Source organism: Cicer arietinum, chromosome 2 (assembly GCF_000331145.2).
Source record: "Cicer arietinum cultivar CDC Frontier isolate Library 1 chromosome 2, Cicar.CDCFrontier_v2.0, whole genome shotgun sequence".
Taxonomy (NCBI): domain Eukaryota; kingdom Viridiplantae; phylum Streptophyta; class Magnoliopsida; order Fabales; family Fabaceae; genus Cicer; species Cicer arietinum.
Window position 1 is genome coordinate 52,353,362 of NC_021161.2, and position 18,502 is coordinate 52,371,863.

At 28.4% G+C, this 18,502-nt stretch overlaps 4 protein-coding genes across 5 annotated transcripts; 2 read left to right on the top strand and 2 right to left on the bottom strand.

Moving 5' to 3' along the window:
- The first annotated feature begins 5,956 nt into the window (after positions 1-5,956).
- On the top strand, positions 5,957-8,652 carry LOC101490877 (SNF1-related protein kinase regulatory subunit beta-2-like). 2 transcript variants are annotated; one of them, XM_027332164.2, is made up of 5 exons: positions 5,957-6,085; positions 6,178-6,457; positions 7,072-7,229; positions 7,320-7,482; positions 8,125-8,652. In XM_027332164.2, the coding sequence occupies exons 2-5, from the start codon at positions 6,308-6,310 to the stop codon at positions 8,437-8,439; spliced, it is 786 nt and encodes a 261-aa protein (XP_027187965.1). In that variant the 5' UTR covers positions 5,957-6,085; positions 6,178-6,307; the 3' UTR covers positions 8,440-8,652. The 2 variants fall into 2 exon arrangements, with proteins under 2 accessions (XP_027187965.1, XP_027187966.1); XM_027332165.2 differs by lacking the exon at positions 5,957-6,085 and having other exon boundaries at positions 6,319-6,457; positions 7,044-7,229.
- A 363-nt stretch (positions 8,653-9,015) lies between these two features.
- On the bottom strand, positions 9,016-9,922 carry LOC101491420 (uncharacterized). Its single transcript, XM_004491565.4, has 3 exons — positions 9,682-9,922; positions 9,447-9,516; positions 9,016-9,350 (listed from the first exon to the last, which is right to left on the bottom strand). The coding sequence occupies exons 1-3, from the start codon at positions 9,812-9,814 to the stop codon at positions 9,206-9,208; spliced, it is 348 nt and encodes a 115-aa protein (XP_004491622.1). The 5' UTR covers positions 9,815-9,922; the 3' UTR covers positions 9,016-9,205.
- Positions 9,923-10,139: 217 nt separating this feature from the next.
- On the top strand, positions 10,140-13,519 carry LOC101491736 (putative pentatricopeptide repeat-containing protein At5g09950). Its single transcript, XM_004491566.4, has one exon. It carries the CDS (start codon positions 10,281-10,283, stop codon positions 13,371-13,373), a length of 3,093 nt encoding a protein of 1,030 aa, XP_004491623.1. The 5' UTR covers positions 10,140-10,280; the 3' UTR covers positions 13,374-13,519.
- A 1,667-nt stretch (positions 13,520-15,186) lies between these two features.
- LOC101492055 (uncharacterized) lies at positions 15,187-16,111 on the bottom strand. Its single transcript, XM_004491567.3, has one exon. It carries the CDS (start codon positions 16,083-16,085, stop codon positions 15,498-15,500), a length of 588 nt encoding a protein of 195 aa, XP_004491624.1. The 5' UTR covers positions 16,086-16,111; the 3' UTR covers positions 15,187-15,497.
- Between the last annotated feature and the right edge of the window lie 2,391 nt (positions 16,112-18,502).

Below are 18,502 nucleotides of genomic sequence, written 5' to 3' on the forward strand. Positions count from 1 at the left end.
AATTCATATTGATTTAAAATTTATACTAACTACATTAATTAATTTTTATTGACTCAATTTTATTTATAAATTAGTCGAAGAGAGTAAGGACCTGTTTGATTTAGTTCTCAAAAACAGTTTTTTAGTTTTTTAAATCAAAAAAATTAAAAACTTGTTTGAACACGTAATTTTGTAAAACTGTTTTTAGAAATTATTTTTTATTTTGTTCTTTTTAAAATGAAAAAATCAAAACACCTAAAATATATTTTGCTTTTCAATTTTTACTATTCATTTTTTATACTCCAAACAAACGATACTAAAAAAGAGGCGGAAAACATGCCATTTTCATTAATGGCATTCTTTGTAATTATTATAAAGTCTATTTGTAATTTTTTTTCAACAGGTGATTTGTACACTTTAGTTGTATTCACATTTCATGTGTGCCTTCAATTATAATAGATGCAAGCGTTCTCAAGCGTTGGAATAATAATGGGATTTAGTTCAATTTATTTATTTTTTCCTTTTAAAATCTCATTTGCTTTTTAATTACTAAACAATTTTGTTTGAAATTTTTTCAAATATTTAATATTATAATTAGTAAGTATACGATTTTTGATAAAATAGTAAAAATATTGAATCTATGATAGTTGTAATTTATTAGTCAATTAATTTAAAATAAATTAAATTAAAAAAAGAGTTTAGTTAATTTTAATTAAATTATAAAAAACTTATGTTGTAGTGCATTTGCGCTGTTTAAACATTTTTTTCTCAAAGAATCAATTGTGTATTAGTTGAATTATTATATTTCAAAAAATATATCTTTTTTTTTTACTTTTTATTGTTAAATATAAAAAATAGATTAGATTCAAACTAGTTTTTTTATTCTGATCTTTAAAATTATTTTAAAAAAATTAGATTGCCAAACAACTTTTCTCTTTTTCTCTTCTCTAAAATAATTTTTGAAAATTGGATAGTCAAACGGATTTTATTTTTATAATCTTTTTAAAAATTCATTTTTAAAACTAATTTATAAAATAATTTTTAAAAACTAAAAATGAGAAGTGTTTCAAACAGGCCCTAAGTATTGTATTTTACTGAGAGAAACAGTTTTATTAATTTATTTGGGTACAAGACAATTTTATTAATTTAATAACTACTCTTCATACTTTTGGAACTTCCTTTGATGTGGCATCTCAAAAAAGCAAATATATATGTCCCTTATAGAATACAGCTCGTGTCGATGCATAATAAAACAAACAGTTCCATTAGTTTATCTCTTCCAATATTGTCTTATACCAAAAAATTTAGAAATAAATTACATTTTAGTAATAAAATTTACACAAACATTGTCTTTCAATTGTAACACTGCAGTAGAGAAAAGTTTTCATGAAAAATCGTTGCAATAGTCAAGATTAAAAAAAAAATAAGCCAGAAATTTTAATTTGAATCACTTTCACAAATTTGACAAAGTCCCACATTTGTGAGGTGAGTTAATACATTAATTTGTTGTTGGCAACTAGGAAGTGTGAGAATATTAAGATTAAGTTACCAACGGTTTTACTTGAGTTTGTTATCATTGATTGGATACTTAAAAAGAGGATGCTCAATCAACTATTATTCTAACTCCTTTTAGAAATCTAAAACAAACCACATGGGAAGAAAGATACTTAGGTGACTTAATTTGTTGTGAGAGGTCAAGGTAAAGTTGGGTGGAATTTATAATGAAGCTACATGGACAACTTCAAAAGCCTAAACAAGAATCCATATTATACATGCTTTAACTTAGCTTTTTCACATGCCTGTTTTTTGAACTTTGGAATCTTTAGATGCTAATTAAATTTGCTAAAGCAAAATATATTCCAGAAAAATATTCATAAATATATATTTTTAGTATGAAGACGAAATCACAATTAAGTAGTACCAATAAAAGGTGGAATAAAGACAAATGACCATAAGAAGATTAGATTCCATGAAGTCTTATTGTTAAGAAATTTGTGACAATTCAAATTACGATTGAACAATTTAGATTTTAAGTAGAATTTTATTATTAAATCAAGACCATTTAAGTTATGCAATCTGAATCGAATGAGATTAGGTGGAAAAAAAATGAAAAATCAAAGGTAAAATGGCTACTAAAACTTACTAAAACACATTTCGTTAAAATAATTGTTGTTTTTAAATCACGAATAGGTGTGTATCTATTCTTAATTCAATAAAATAAAATAGCCTTAGTTCAATAAAACTTCTTGATTTTGACTTGGAAAAATGATGTGAATGATGCATTATCTTGTAGATTACATTAATAAGTCCACATAATTTATACCTTTTTTTTTTGTAGAATACATAAAATATTCTATTCGAGGCTCAAGTGACTTTAATTATATTATTTAATACAGCTACGAAATTCTAGATGGTAAAAATGGTTCAAGGGCAATTCTTTTCCCATCCATGTATATGAATATGATCTTCCAACAAGGGACTTTGTCACTGCCTCATGGTGCAACTTCTTGTTGGTTTCAAGGGAGCACAATTATAGAAAAATATAAAATCATATCGGTGAATTCAATAATAATAACACGAGTCAAGTGTATAGAATAGAATATAAGAATAAAACAACCCTATATATATTGTTTATATGATGTACTATATAATAATATAACACAACAACGAGTCATGAGTCATTGCTTGTTAATAAAGCAATCACAACAAATAAATTAACATGAATAAAAAACTACTTTTACTACTTACATTAATTATTTAACTTTTTTTAATAAAATTAACAACTGACATTAGTTGTTTAGAAATAAAACGAGATTATTAGTATAGTATAATGTATTTTTTTTATCAACCATCAAATTAATTTTATGTTCATGTAATGAGTTGTTGATTTGCACTCCTCTTATTGTTGGCAAAAGAATGCACTAAGTATTGAATTGATTACACTTTATCATGCAAGACAAGAAACAACAAAACAAGATAAGAAAAAGACAAAACCAACATGTCAAATCTATTGACAACTCATACTTTCCTGTATAGAATGTAAGCACAATGCTATTCTCTAAGTAAAGGTTAAATAACAACTAGCAATTTAGACCCTAGTCATTATTAATTCACATATTCTTATACTAGACTTTAATTCCATTGCGATGAAAACAAGTTGATTTTAGCTGGTGTACTCCAAGATGCGGGATTAAGATGGTTATATCCTCTTTTTTTTTTTTTTTTTTTATTTCCCAAATACCCTACTCTGAAACAATATTCTTGAAATGCCCTACTTTTTCGTTTCTTCAGGAAGTCGTTTTCTGGGGAAGCGACCTCTTGAAGAGGAAATTTTTTAATGCTAACAGGGGGTCGTTTCCTAGGGAAGCGACCTCCCATTGGATTTGTTTTTTGTTTTTTATTATATTTTAAAGTTAGTTTAATAGTTATAACAAAAAAAAAAAAAAAAAAAAAAACCAAATCCGGGAATATTGTTTCAGAGTAGGGTATTTGGGGAATAAAAAAAAAAAAAAGAGGATATAACCATCTTTTTCCCCCAAGATGCTACCAAACCAATATTGTAGTGTTCATATATCTTTACTAAAATAAGGATTTGTATAATTTTATTTTAGGGTTAAGTTAATTTTTGTTTTTATAAAATTTTAAAATTTTATTTTTAGTTTAAAAAAATATATATATATTTCTAATCTTCGTAAAATTATTATGTAAGTATTTTTAATCTATGTCAAAACATCAAAAAAAAGTTTCATCCACAAAAAATAAACTCATAATTTAATTTAAATACAAATTTTCATGCGGTCCCTTAACTTAATTTTAGATAATACTTCAGTCTTTTATCTTTTTTTTTTCTTCCCGATTTGGTCATTTAGTTTATTATATTACAAAACTTCGAAAATATAAAAAATGAAAATATTAGTTTATTTGAAGATTTGAGTTATAAATTGAATGAAAATTTGCATTATATTGAAGATGATAATTAATTTTATCATTTTTGTTTGAAAATTTTGATGAATTTGTAAAAATAAAATTGTTAACATTTTTAAAACATAAAAGATCAAATTATTTACTTAAAATTAAATAAATGACCAAATCGAAAGAAAGAAAAAAGATAAAAGATTGAAGTGTTATCTGAAATTAAGTTAAGGAACCGCAATAATAATTATGGCTTTAAGTTATAGGTTCATATTTTAAGTATTTTTATCTTAAATATATTATTTAAAAAAAATTATATTTAATTAATCACAAGTTAAAAACTATAAATTTGTGTGGAACAAACTTTTGATAATGTTATAAACATGCTTGCAAAGTATCATTTAAAAATGTAACGTTAAAGAATGTTTTGTTCTATTAAGTATTAAAATAACTTGCAGAATAATTTTGTATGAACTAAAATATGTGATTTCTTTTATAGAACTAAAAATGAAATTTTAAAATTTTAAGGATTACAAATTTATTTAATCCTTTATTTTTCACTTAAATATGATGATATTCAATCATTCATTCAAATTCGCTAAAAAAAAATTTACGAACAAACTCACAATATTCAGATTAATAACATAAAACAACGTGCTTATAAATATAATAAAATTTAAATGTTCAAAATAAACACTTTATTTTATTATTGTAATAAAAAGTAGATAAATGATATTTTGACTTAAAAATTTAATACCGATTAGACAGTTAATAATGTTTAAATATATATTTAATTATGTCAATTAATAATTAATAAATATAACAATAGGTCACAACTTTTAATCATTCACTTAATATAATTAACTACAAATTTTAAGTATATATTTAAACTCAAATTATTTAGAAAAATACAAGTTCACATTTATCATAAATGATAGAACTCAATAAGATATATCAGACAACTTATAAATCAATTTTGAAAAGGATTACTCAGATTCAATATACAATTATAAAATTTAGGCATAATTGCTCCAATGATCCTTTAAGTTTATTTTAGGTAATACTTCAGTCGTTTATCTTTTTTCCCCCCGATTTGGTCTTTTATTTAATTTTAAGTACTAATTTGATCTTTTATATATTAAAAATGTCAATAATATTATCATTTATTTACTTAAATTTAGAAAATTCATCAAAATCCATAAAATTCAATACCAATTTCAAGAAAATTCATGTCTTCATCAAATGGATAACTCAAATATTCAAATAAACTAATATTTTCATCTCCAACAACATCAAATAAAGAATGAAAATATGAGTTTATTTGAAAATTTGAATTATGAATTTGATTTTATATTGAAGATGACAATTAATTTTATAGGTTTTGTTTGAAAATTTTGATATATTCTTGTAAAAAAATGATAATATTGTTGACATTTTAAAACATAAAAGATCAAATTATTACTTAAAATTACATAAATGACTAAATTAGAAAAAACAAAAAAAACTAAAGTGTTCCCTGAAATTAAATCAAAGATCGCGCGAGCAATTATAACTAAACTTTAAAACACCAAAAATTATTTATATTTAGAGACAATTTAGGGGGTGAATTATGTTTCAGTGTGATGCATTTTTAAATTCGCTAATCATTTATTAAATATAATTAACTATATATTTAATTATATCAAGCATGTAATTTATTTTGGAAATGATGTAAAAATTGTGAGTAAAAAATAAAAATAAAAAGTATGGAGAGATGATTGCATTTCCATATAGCAGGGGAACATTCTCCTTTAAAGCAGAGTCATAATAATTATTCCACCGTGGAATCTTCCAATTTCATTGGAGAATAATTAAAAAAATAAATAAAAAACCAATCAACAGTAGTAATACTCTATATTTGTTCAATTTATTTAAGGCATAAAAAAGTGGCACCTTCAAAAGAGAAAAAGAAAGAGATAAATAATAATAATAATAATAATAATAATAATAATAATAATAATAATAATAATAATAATAATAATAATAATAATAATAATAATAATAATAATAATAATAATAATAATAATAATAATAATAATAATAATAATAATAATAATATTATTATTATAAAAAAAACATAAAACAAAATTGTTGTGTTTGTATAACAACAATGTCACTCTGCTACCTTAAGTCAATTCCTAGTTTGCTTTCAAGGGTTTGTTTTGTTTGTTGTATTCTATTTATGTAGTTTCTAATTATTTCTTCTCTATCTTTCTCTAATGGATTTGTGGTGTGTTCTTGTTGCAGCTTCCTTTGCTGAGCATGGAAATGATGTTCTTATTCTTCCACTTTTCTCTCTTTATATGATGGATAGTTTGATTGTGAGGATAATAGTGAAGATTACAATAACAATAATAAATCTGGGTTTGTTTTTGTGATGGGAAGTAATAGCAGAGGAAAAGATGGTGAAGGAAGTTCTGGAGTTAGCAAATTTGAGGATGAAAATGATGAACAAGAGATGAAATTTGTGCCTCATGAACCACTTCTTCATACCAATGGATTTGGAGTTCCCTTGCTCATGCACCAGGTTACAGACATATCATATCATCCTTTTTTTTTTTTTTAAATTTCTTTTATTTAATTAATTTGTGGGGTTTTCCCCTTTTTTTTTTTCTGTCTGTGTGAATTTGGGGATGGTTTTTATGACAAGGAAATTCCTCTAAATCAAAGTAATATTTTTATTGATATATATGTTTAAGATGAAATTGTATACTTTTTTTTAAAAGATCAAGATGAAATTGTAATTTGGATCTTACAATTGTGTTTACCACTAATAAGGGTACTTGTTATACAAAAAAAAATAGTTACTTGGACTTAATATTCCATTAATTGCAAGCATTTATAGTCAATAAAAAGATAAAGGATTTGGTATTTTTTTGTATGCGTTGAGTTTGTTAGTGAATGAATCTATTAGGTTGAAAGTTGAAACGCTAAGGTGAAATTAAGGAAATAAATAAATAAGGAAATTAGGAGAGAAAAGAGGATAATGATGATTACGTGATATGGAAATACTCTAAATTAGAAATTGATACTATATGCTTCAACTAAGATTCTGTACAATAATATTATTATTTTTTGTTATGTATTCTAACATTAAGGCAAAATAAAATCAGAATTGAATTTGAAATACATGATTTGAAGGTCCCTGTGATTGTAATGCAAAGAGTTGGAGTGATGGCACAACCAACAGCATATGTAGAAACAGTTGTTCATGAAAGGTTGAAAAGTGTAAGAATCACATGGAATCATGCAGGAAGGGATGTTTCTATTGTTGGATCATGGAACAACTGGGAAACCACGTAATTAACTTTACATAGTTATTACTTGTTGCTATTATAACATCATTATAATCATAATATATAATCTATATTCTTTGTTTGTTGTGTCAGGGAGGCTTTGCAGAGAGTAGGTCAACAATTTGTGATTGTTAAAACACTACCAATAAGTATTTATCAGTACCGTTTCATTGTGGATGGTTATTTCACACATGCTCCTGATTTTCCATCACACCTGCATCATTCTGGTTATGTCTACAATATATTGGATTTGCAGGTAATTTTATGCTTTACTTTTTCACATAAATATGTTGTACATGATTTAGTAAAACAGAAGTAGACTTTCATGTGAATTTATGCAGGATATAAGTTTTCTATATTCCTAATTTAACATTTAAATAGTTACCCCTTCTTTTGCAAGGATTGAGAAATTTTTCACTTATAGTAATTCTACTCTGACCACTATTAAGCTAGTAAGTGATGCAAGTTAAACTTGTGAGGTTCAGAATTAAGAACTGAAACCTACCCTGCAAAGGTCACTGAATATTGATCATGTGGTCATTGTTCCATACTATTATTAGTATTACTCATAGTGCACATACATTTAAAATATGTTACCAAAAGTTCTGTTACATAAGAATTAAAACTAATAACAATGATAACATAACATGCCTTATCCTTAAATAATGTCTATTCATGTTGAAATATAACTACTGCAATGATAGGAGTCTTGAAATCAAATGTAGTATGAACTAAAAGTTTAGAAGGTGTGATTGTAATTTCAACTTGTTGTTGTATTGTAGATAGAAAATCTGATTTATTTTTATTTTTGTTATGTCTTTTTTATATATGCAAAATCTGATATATCTTTTCCCCTTTGTTTCTCATACGATAGTTTCATTCTTAACCATATTTGCAGGATTATATCCCAGTAGCAAGATCTGATACTGAAGAACCTTCATCTCCACCATCGAGTTACGATAACATATTGTTAAATGAAGATGAATTCAATAGGCCTCCCCCGGAATTACCACCACAACTTCCAATGTCAATAAGACAAGAAGAGGCTTCGACGAGCAATTCAGATCAAGTGGCTACGAATATGATCACACATCTTGAACTTAATCATCTATACATGCATAGATCTGAAGGGGATCAATTTGTGGCGCTACGATCGACTAATAGGTTTCAACACAAATATATCACTACAGTACTCTACAAGTCATTGCACTGAGAAGGATGATGCAGCAGTTTGTTTTTTTATATGCTATTGAATTTGCTTAAGATTAAGTGGTTAGTTCTATGACAACATTTTTTAAGGTCATTAATCTGATATGTAGAAAGTAATTGGAGTAGGTAATTTATAAGAATTTCTTTTCATGTAAACAACTCTAGAAATATTGTTATTTATTGTGGCAGTTAATATATATAATACATATTCATAGCACTTGTCCTGTTTTGGAATTGGCTTTTTTCAAAAACTAATTCTACCTATGTTCAAATCTGATCAGTGTTGTTTGTGAAGTACAACTACTGTTGCACTATGCAGTTAAATATTTCTATTTTCTAATACAATAGAGAAATCAAACAAATTTTGTTCCAAATAAAAACAATGTTATAGTATATCAACAATGGACAAAGTAGCTTGTTAATTTTGCATATAACTGATAAATAAATTTTGAGTCTGAAAACATAGCAGGGTTTATGGTTTTAAATTGTACTTTGCAACCACAATCGCAACCACATTGTGGATTTTGAAGTCTCTAAAACAACATTTCAACTGCAATATAAAAGTTTGCAGCCATCAAACTGCTAGTATGAAATAGCTTTCTCATTCATTAGAAAGAACGATAACATAATGTTGGTACAATACATACATATGTGAAAAAGTAAATACATTATTTACTCAAATTTGAGAACTACCAGTATTTAAGTGCTTAAATTAAAATTGGTGAATGTGCAAACAACACAATGAAGTGTTTGTTATGTATGGTCTGATATCATCTAATGGGTACCTTAATCCAACCATTTGCAAAAGCAATGGCCAAGATTACAAAAGGAGTTGACATACCAAATATGATAATGTAAGGAAGAGGTGTCTTCATTGGATTCTCTCCTTCTCTCTCTCCTGCTGTTTGCCAATATCTACATCCAACACATTATTCACATAAATAAATTAAACACAACCTCTTTATTATTATTATTATTATTATGAAATATAAATTGTTGTTAGTTACTTACTGTTGTGGTTCTTGTTCTCTAGTTATGAATTTCTTTTTTCCTCCGTTTTTGCTTTCTTCATCTCGACCACCTAATAGTTGAACAATAAAAGGAAATAAATATTGATTTTTGAATTGATAATACGAAGAAGATTATTACAATAACAATAAGTGTATATAAAACTAATTATAAGAAATCTAAAACATATAGCAAGACATTAAACATGGAAATGAAATAGTGTTTGCATGTTACACACCCAATTGAGCACGAATTCCATAGGGAGCAAGAGGAATTGTTTTAGGAGAGGAAATGATGTGAGAAAAGGATGGTGATTTAGGAAGAAATGAAGTTTGGAAGGAAATAAGAGTCAGTTTGGCAACAACAGCCATTTTTGTTGTTGAATTGAATGGTTTCTTCTTCTTTTTCTTTTTTGTGTGATACCCTTTACTATACTATCTATCACAAATATCCTATCGGTTTCTATTTTTCTTATTCATCTCCTGGCGTCCACGTGGTGGACGGACAACACTTTATATATTTTTTATTTTTTGACAAATCTTACATACATAAGATAAAATTAATCATAAATTTAAATTAATTATTATTGTGACTTCAAATATTTTTTTAAGATAAGAGATATTAGATTAAAATTAGTTACTGTTGGATATTAAATGACAACTACGTGGAAATAGATTAAACTAAGTTAGACGTTGTATAGAATATGATCTATTGTATATATTATTTTTCATGAGCTAACTGTTGAAAATGAACGGTATCTGTTTTGTAATTGCAGTATGAATAAAATGAACATGAATTTTGCAAGTGACGTTTAAATTATTATATGATGCTAGAAGAATGATACTGTGCTGCTATGTGCGTTTATTAAACAAATACAAATACAAATTCAATTCAATTCATGCTCTTTCTACTTACACTCACTACACCTTTTCTCATTCTCAATTTCAACCTTCTGATTTTGATCATCATAGATACAAAACCTCTTGTTCCTTCTACGATGCCAATCAACTTCATTTACAAATCTACAAAAACGGTTTCACCAATGATGTTTTCATGTGCAACACTCTTATCAATATATATGTTAGAATTGGCAACTTGGTTTCAGCACATAACCTGTTCGATGAAATGCCCCAAAAGAATCTCGTTTCTTGGTCTTGTTTAATTTCAGGGTACGCACAAAATGGAATGCCTGATGAAGCATGTTCTTTATTTAAAGGGGTGATTTGTAATGGTTTATTACCTAACCACTATGCCATTGGTAGCGCTCTTCGAGCTTGCCAACAATCTGGTTCAACTAGGCTTAAACTTGGGATGCAGATTCATGCCTTAATTTCTAAATCTCAACATGATTCTGACATGGTTTTGTCGAATGTACTTATGTCCATGTATTCTGTTTGTTCTGATTCTATTGATGATGCTCGTCGTGTTTTTGATGAAATAAAATTTAGAAATTCTGTAACGTGGAATTCTATCATTTCGGTTTATTGTCGAAGGGGAGATGCAGTTTCTGCTTTTAAGTTATTTTCCAGCATGCAAATGGAAGCTATAGACATTAATTTAAGGCCTAATGAATATACTTTGTGTAGTTTAGTAACTGCTGCATGCTCGCTGGCTAACTGTGGAGTCGTTGTACTTGAGCAGATGCTCACTAGAATTGAGAAATCCGGATTTGTACATGATTTGTATGTTGGTAGTGCATTGGTTAATGGGTTTGCGAGATATGGTTTAATGGATTGTGCTAAAATGATTTTTGAGCAGATGTATGATCGTAATGCTGTGACTATGAATGGGTTAATGGTTGGATTGGCAAAGCAGCACCAGGGTGAAGAAGCAGCTAAAGTATTTAAGGAAATGAAGGACTTAGTGGAAATAAACTTGGAATCTTATGTGGTTCTTTTAAGTGCTTTTACTGAATTTTCGAATTTAAAAGAAGGGAAGAGAAAAGGGCAGGAGGTTCATGCTTACCTGATTCACAATGGTATAGTTGATGCTCGGATTTTGATTGGAAATGCACTTGTCAATATGTATGCAAAATGTGATGCCATTGCTAATGCTTGCTCGATTTTTCAACTGATGCCTAGTAAAGATACTGTCTCATGGAACTCTATGATCTCTGGCCTTGATCACAATGAGCGATTCGAGGAAGCAATTGTCTGTTTTCATACAATGAGGAGAAATGGAATGGTTCCATCAAATTTTTCAGTTATTAGTACTTTGAGTTCGTGTTCAAGCTTGGGTTGGATAACATTAGGACGACAGATACACGGTGAAGGGATCAAATTGGGGCTTGATTTGGATGTTTCAGTTTCAAATGCCCTCTTAACATTATATGCTGAAACTGGTTTTATCGGTGAATGTCAGAAAGTTTTCTTTCTAATGCCAGAATACGATCAAGTTTCTTGGAATTCTTTTATTGGTGCGCTAGCAACTTATGAAGCATCGGTTATACAGGCTATAAAATATTTCCTGGAGATGATGCAAGGTGGATGGAGACTTAATAGAGTGACGTTTATAAATATCTTAGCTGCGGTTTCTTCTCTTTCAGTTTTAGGACTGGGCCGTCAAATCCACGCTTTAATCTTAAAATACTCTGTTGCTGATGACATTGCTATTGAGAATGCACTTCTAGCTTTCTATGGAAAGTGTGAGCAGATGGAGGACTGTGAGATTATCTTTTCTAGAATGTCTGAGCGAAGCGATGAAGTAAGCTGGAATTCGATGATTTCTGGATACATACACAGTGGCATCCTGCACAAGGCCATGGATTTGGTATGGCTTATGATGCAAAGGGGACAGAAATTGGATGGTTTCACATTTGCTACTGTTCTCAGTGCATGTGCTTCAGTTGCGACATTAGAACATGGTATGGAAGTTCATGCATCTGCTGTAAGAGCTTGTTTAGAATCTGATGTTGTTGTTGGAAGTGCACTAGTTGACATGTATGCAAAATGCGGAAAGATAGATTACGCTTCAAGGTTCTTTGAAATGATGCCAGTAAGGAACATATATTCTTGGAATTCAATGATTTCCGGCTATGCACGCCATGGACACGGACAAAAAGCTCTAACGCTCTTTACACGAATGAAACAGAATGGCCAATCACCAGATCATGTCACCTTTGTCGGGGTTCTGTCGGCTTGTAGTCATGTGGGGTTAGTTGATGAAGGATTTAAGCATTTCAAATCAATGGGTGAAATATATGGTCTGGCTCCCCGAATAGAACACTTTTCTTGTATGGTAGACCTTCTTGGTAGGGCAGGTGATGTTAATAGGATAGAAGACTTTATCAAAACAATGCCAATGGATCCTAATGTCCTTATTTGGAGAACAGTTTTAGGAGCATGCTGCCGAGCTAACGGCCGTAATACAGAGCTAGGGCGAAGGGCTGCAAAGATGCTTATCGAGTTAGAGCCGCAGAATGCTGTGAATTATGTGCTTCTTTCTAACATGCATGCTGCTGGTGGAGAGTGGGAAGATGTGGCAGAGGCTAGGTTGGCAATGAGGAAAGCAGCAGTAAAGAAAGAAGCTGGGTGTAGTTGGGTCAACATGAAGGATGGAGTACATTTGTTTGTAGCTGGAGATCAAACACACCCTGAAAAAGATAAAATCTATGAAAAGCTAAAGGAGCTAATGAACAAAATGAAGGATGCTGGATATGTGCCTGAAACCCAATATGCACTCTATGATCTTGAGCTTGAGAACAAAGAAGAATTCCTCAGCTATCATAGTGAAAAACTAGCAATTGCTTTTGTTCTCACTCGCAAATCTGAATTACCAATTAGGATAATGAAGAACCTTCGGGTTTGTGGCGACTGCCACACTGCTTTCAAATACATATCAAAGATTGTTAATCGACATATAATTTTACGAGATTCAAATCGATTTCACCATTTTGATGGTGGCATGTGCTCTTGTGGGGATTATTGGTGACCAATGCAAAACAATTATGTAGTTTCTTTGGATTCTTCACCACTATGGCTTTGGGAAAACATGGTTGACATTTTCAAATGCAATTTATAGGTGTTTTTAAATTGTTAAAAGCAAACAAGAGTGAAGGAAAATAGTGAGACATATAGTTAGAAGTGGAGCCATATATTGAGATTGGTTGGCATAGTATATTAGGTGGTAGAGATTGAAAAGTGACAATGTCTAGAAGTTTGATGACAATCCACCACTAAGAGAAGATGCAATTTTTGGGAAATCTGAATGTGACTTAGCTTAGTCATTTATCTGATTGTAACTGGAAAGGAAGAATAGATGAAGACATTGGTTTTGTTTGGTACCAAGTTGTCTTGCTTTTTGCAATGAACTATATCCATTTTTATAGTCTTACTGTAACTTTTCACTGAGTCCTAATAAGACAGATATACAAGATATTTATTCCAATGTATTCTTTGGACTGCTTAATGACATACTCTTTTTGGGAATGGAAGTCTGGGCGAGGAAATAGGCATACTTTTGTTTGGTCCATAAACGTTCCTTATGTTTAGAGGTGTGAATACCTTGAGCCCGACTTATCATTTATCATAGGTCCGTTTTTATCGTATGATATGACTTGTTTGACACTCAAATAAATATAAAGCTTTAAACTTTATTTAAAAATTCACTTCACAGATGTTTTTACAAAAAACCAACACCACCCAAGTAGTGAGTGATGCAAACATTCATAAATAAACTAATCACTTAATAGATTAATGAGATTAAGTTATATTTTGTTATTTAATATGATATTTTATATAATTTAACTTTATATGATATTCTATTTTATAATATGTTCAAATATGTCAAAAATTTGCAGTCTAATTACAAACAGATCAACCTTGATCTGTCTCATTTGTATAACTAACGAATTTGTTATGTCAGAGCGGGTCGGGTCAGCCCATTTGACACCTCTAGCTTTACCAAACTACGAGTAGTATTTAACTGTTAATAGAACAACATTAATTTATGTATAATGTGTTACAGAAATTCTCAATAATAATTACAACTAACATAAAATACAGTCATTTATGTATAATGTGTTCACATAGGTCTTAGTATCTTACACATGTAAGGGACCAAATTTACTCAAGACTAATTTAGGATGAGCTGTTTGGAGCATATGACTGATCCACTTTTTTTTTTTTACTCTTAAATATAGTAGTAATATATACATATGAGTAGTGAGGTCTATGAACCAAAATCATTGGGAAAGACTTGACTCATGTCTCGTACATACGATTTTATTTTGTTATCAACAAAACGAAAGATAAATCCAAGCCAACATAGAATAGTTGAATGTACTTGAATGTTTGAGGAAGACTTGTTGCTAAATGGTAGGTCTTTGGTTTTGATGGCTTTGTTGTTAGAAAGACCTTTGAGTCAACTAAGCAATTGCTAGGTGTGTTCGTTCTTTGCAAACAAAACAAGGGAACGTGTCCTAATCTAATCAGTAGTGGTAGGAAGCTTCTATTTCCTTAGGATTAGTCCTCTTCTTCTATGTCAATTTCTAGATTTGGATCCATACCGTAGCTGCATAGTACAAAATCTAACCTTATTTTATTTACATACTTCCTTTGCACTGTATGAGGAGTTGGGAGTGTATATAGTGATAACATGAATTTATCGTCACAAATTACAATTATTAATAATAACTGTCGAATTTAAAGAAAATTAAATTATATACAATTTGAATGTGTTGTCTCTAACTTTGATTTCATTGAAAGATATAACCATACAAAAATTAAAAATTAAAAAAACGAAAGAAAACAAAATAGTACCACATATTTTCATTTATTACTTTGTAATTTGTAAATAAAATATAACATATTACGTGAGATCTAGTTCAATTGACATATGCTAATATTATTAGTTGGATTCCATGTCTCGAGTCCGAATCTAAAATCTAACTATGGAAGAGCTTATTTACACAAAATAAAAATAAAACAGAACAAACAGAATCATGTAGGAAAAAAACATTTAATTCCTACAAGCAAAAATGAAAAATCTGATTTGTTAGCTTAAAAGATAAGTCTAAGATATTATTTTTCTGATAAAGATTCCATTGGTACTCAATTAATTAACAAGCACAAGTGATTTCTGATTCTGATAATAATCAAAATAAAAACTTTTCTCAGCTCTTGAATCAGAACAGAATGCAGCTTTCATCTTTTTTATAAAATCCTCACATTTCTTGTTTAATTCCTCTGTGTCATATTCATCAATTATCATAAGGGCATTTTCGTCTTCTTCATCTTCTTCTAAATCTATAATCACATTTTCTGGTTCCACTATCATCAAACTATTTTCTTCTTCTGTTTGGGATTCATTTTCCATAAAGTTATCAACAGCAATTGGTTCTGCAACATCTGATTCTGATTCATATAATTCGAATCGACTACTCGTCTCGCTTTCGATAACATATTCAATACTTTGGTAAGTTGTTGATGAAGATGAATTGATTGTACTAGAATAAAATGCTATAAAACCAAGAAGTGTATTGCTGAGAAGGAACATGTAACTCTTGTCAATGATGTTGCTGAAAAATTGCATAAGGAATGGTTTCAAGGAGTGAAAAAGTAAAGGAAGTAGAAAAAAGAAAACACACAAGAGAGAAAAATAAAAGAGAAACTTGAAATTTTGCTTGAAACAAAAAGAAGCCATGTCTTAGTTTGAACTTTGAACCTTAAAATTATGTTACTATCACATGTTTCTCTACTATATATATACATGGTGAAAGGGAGGTGTAAAAAGGAATGTGGGCCAGTAGTAAGAATTACTTGGAAAATGTCTCACAACTTTCTAATATTATGACTTAGTAAATGGCATACTTTGATTGGGGACAAGATGCAAAGTCAGTCAACTAACTTTTTTAATTTTTTAAATAAATATATAATAAGACGAGTAAAATCATCAAGAAAGTTGAATGCCTTTTATTCAAATCATTTGTTTGAAGTTTTGTTTTCGCGTAGAAAAAAGCTAAAAGAAATTGTAAGAGCAAATTCTTTGTAACTACCAATTCTATTAATCAACTAAATACTATTGAATCTAAGTAAACTAAAATAATAAGGTTAAGTGTGTGCCTTTTTAGGATGTTGATGTTTTATTGAAACTAAATTTTTATTTGGGCGTTGCATAGGTGAATTTATAATTTTAAATTTTAAGTAAAAATTGTAATATTATGCATACAATTAAATAATAATGCGGTTAATTGTTTTATTTTGATTTAAGTGTTGTTTATTTTAAACCATATTCGTAAAACTTTGCGATTTTCACTCTAAGTGAATTGAAGAGTGCAAGTATTTATAAATTACCTTTAATTTTAATTTTTAAACAACAAAACACTAATTTGATTTATTGAAATACGTATCATAGAAAACAAAAATTGGTTAGAAATATGTATTAGGGATAACTTTTTTGTAGTATTGAAGAAATTTAATATTTGAAAGAAGGTACTAATATATTTTAGCATATAACCGTATAAACAAAATTTAATATTTATAGAGAGCGTACATATTTTTCTCTAAGTCTATATCAACGATAGTATTATAAGAAAAAATAGATAAATGTATGATAAACAATATAAATTGAATTTAAAGAAGTTTATACTTCAATGCCAACCTATATGTGGTTTAAATATAAATAAAATTAAAACTCAAATATTTAAACTCAAAAAATATAAAAGTTCTTACATTTTTTGCTTTGCCGTAAAGGAAAAAACTCTAAAACCATGTAAAATATGAGCATAGAAATAAACACAAATTAGATTCAACCAAGGACAAATTTGTCGATAATTCATCTAATACATATTTCACAAATTTATGAATCTGTTAAAATAGAGGATTAAAAGTATAATTAAATTTATTTTAAAATTGTAACATGATTTTTTAATTTTCAACACTATATAATAGTTTTTTGAAAATTTTATCCTACGCCGCCGTATTTTATACAAACTACATATTTTATTATATTCTCTTTTTTTTTTCAAAAAACAAAATTCATTTTCTATCCCACTAAATTCATCTTGAATTTCATAATAAAAAAAAATTAAAACATATTTCAAAAAATTCAAACTTTATGCGTTAGAAAACTTGATCATAAGTGTAAGATAAGAGTATATGTGTTGGATTACGTACAGGGTAAAAAATTTTAATTTTTGTAAGTGACCAAGATTAATCATTCAAAAATTTCTCTCAAATGTGCATCTAAATCTTCACAAATAAAATTATTTAGGCTTAATTGCAGTTTTGGTCCCCCTATTCTAGCTGAATCGCGAAAGTAGTCCCTCCATTTTGTTTCTCCCCAGTTTTGGTCCCCAAACAGAATTTTAGTCCAAAACTTGATGAAATTTTATTTTTTAAAGCCGTACTACACCATTTATGGTCATATATTTCATGTACAATTGTTGCAAATGAGATCTTGAGGCATTGTGTGACCTAAATAAATGCAAAAAAAAATGAAATTTCATCAAATTTTGTACCAAAATTCTGCTTGGGGGACCAAAACTGGGGAGAAACAAAATGGGGGGACTACTTTCGCGATTCAGTTAAAATAGGGGGACCAAAACTGCAATTAAGCCAATTATTTAATATTTTTTAATGGGATAAATACTTAATTATTAGTGGAGGCCAAAATAAAATTATTCGCTAACAAAATAAATAACTTGGTGAGGCGCTTGCCCCCAATTAGATACAAATGAATTGGTTCACAAGAATAATATTAAAAAAAATATAGTTATCTTAATGAAATTTTTTTTTAAGTTTAAATTTTATGAAATACATTTGTGTACTAGAAAATTTTAAAAAAAAAATTCGATACACAAAATTTAAGGTTTTATGGTTTAACTCTAAACTCTATTAAAAAACATTTGTGTATATGAAAAAAAAATTCAAATTTTTAATTTTTAAGTATACAAAGTTCAAATTTTCTAAAATTCATTTGTCTATCGGAAAATTTCAAACTTTTCGATATACAAAATTTAGATTTAAAATTTAAATATGACAAATAGTTGTAGAGAGATTATTTTTATTATATATTTGAAAATTATACATTTGTATTAATAAATAGTATATGTAATTGTA

Bases quoted from the DNA above. Each gene is read 5' to 3' on its own strand.
- LOC101492055 (XM_004491567.3), bottom strand. From the start codon at position 16,085: ATGGCTTCTTTTTGTTTCAAGCAAAATTTCAAGTTTCTCTTTTATTTT.
- LOC101491736 (XM_004491566.4), top strand. From the start codon at position 10,281: ATGATACTGTGCTGCTATGTGCGTTTATTAAACAAATACAAATACAAA.
- LOC101491420 (XM_004491565.4), bottom strand. From the start codon at position 9,814: ATGGCTGTTGTTGCCAAACTGACTCTTATTTCCTTCCAAACTTCATTT. The intron at 9,517-9,681 runs GTGTGTAACATG...TTCAACTATTAG, and splicing joins TGGAATTCGTGCTCAATTGG to GTGGTCGAGATGAAGAAAGC. The intron at 9,351-9,446 runs GTAAGTAACTAA...TGTTGGATGTAG, and splicing joins AGAGAACAAGAACCACAACA to ATATTGGCAAACAGCAGGAG.
- LOC101490877 (XM_027332164.2), top strand. From the start codon at position 6,308: ATGGGAAGTAATAGCAGAGGAAAAGATGGTGAAGGAAGTTCTGGAGTT. The intron at 7,230-7,319 runs GTAATTAACTTT...TTGTTGTGTCAG, and splicing joins TGGAACAACTGGGAAACCAC to GGAGGCTTTGCAGAGAGTAG. The intron at 7,483-8,124 runs GTAATTTTATGC...CCATATTTGCAG, and splicing joins ACAATATATTGGATTTGCAG to GATTATATCCCAGTAGCAAG.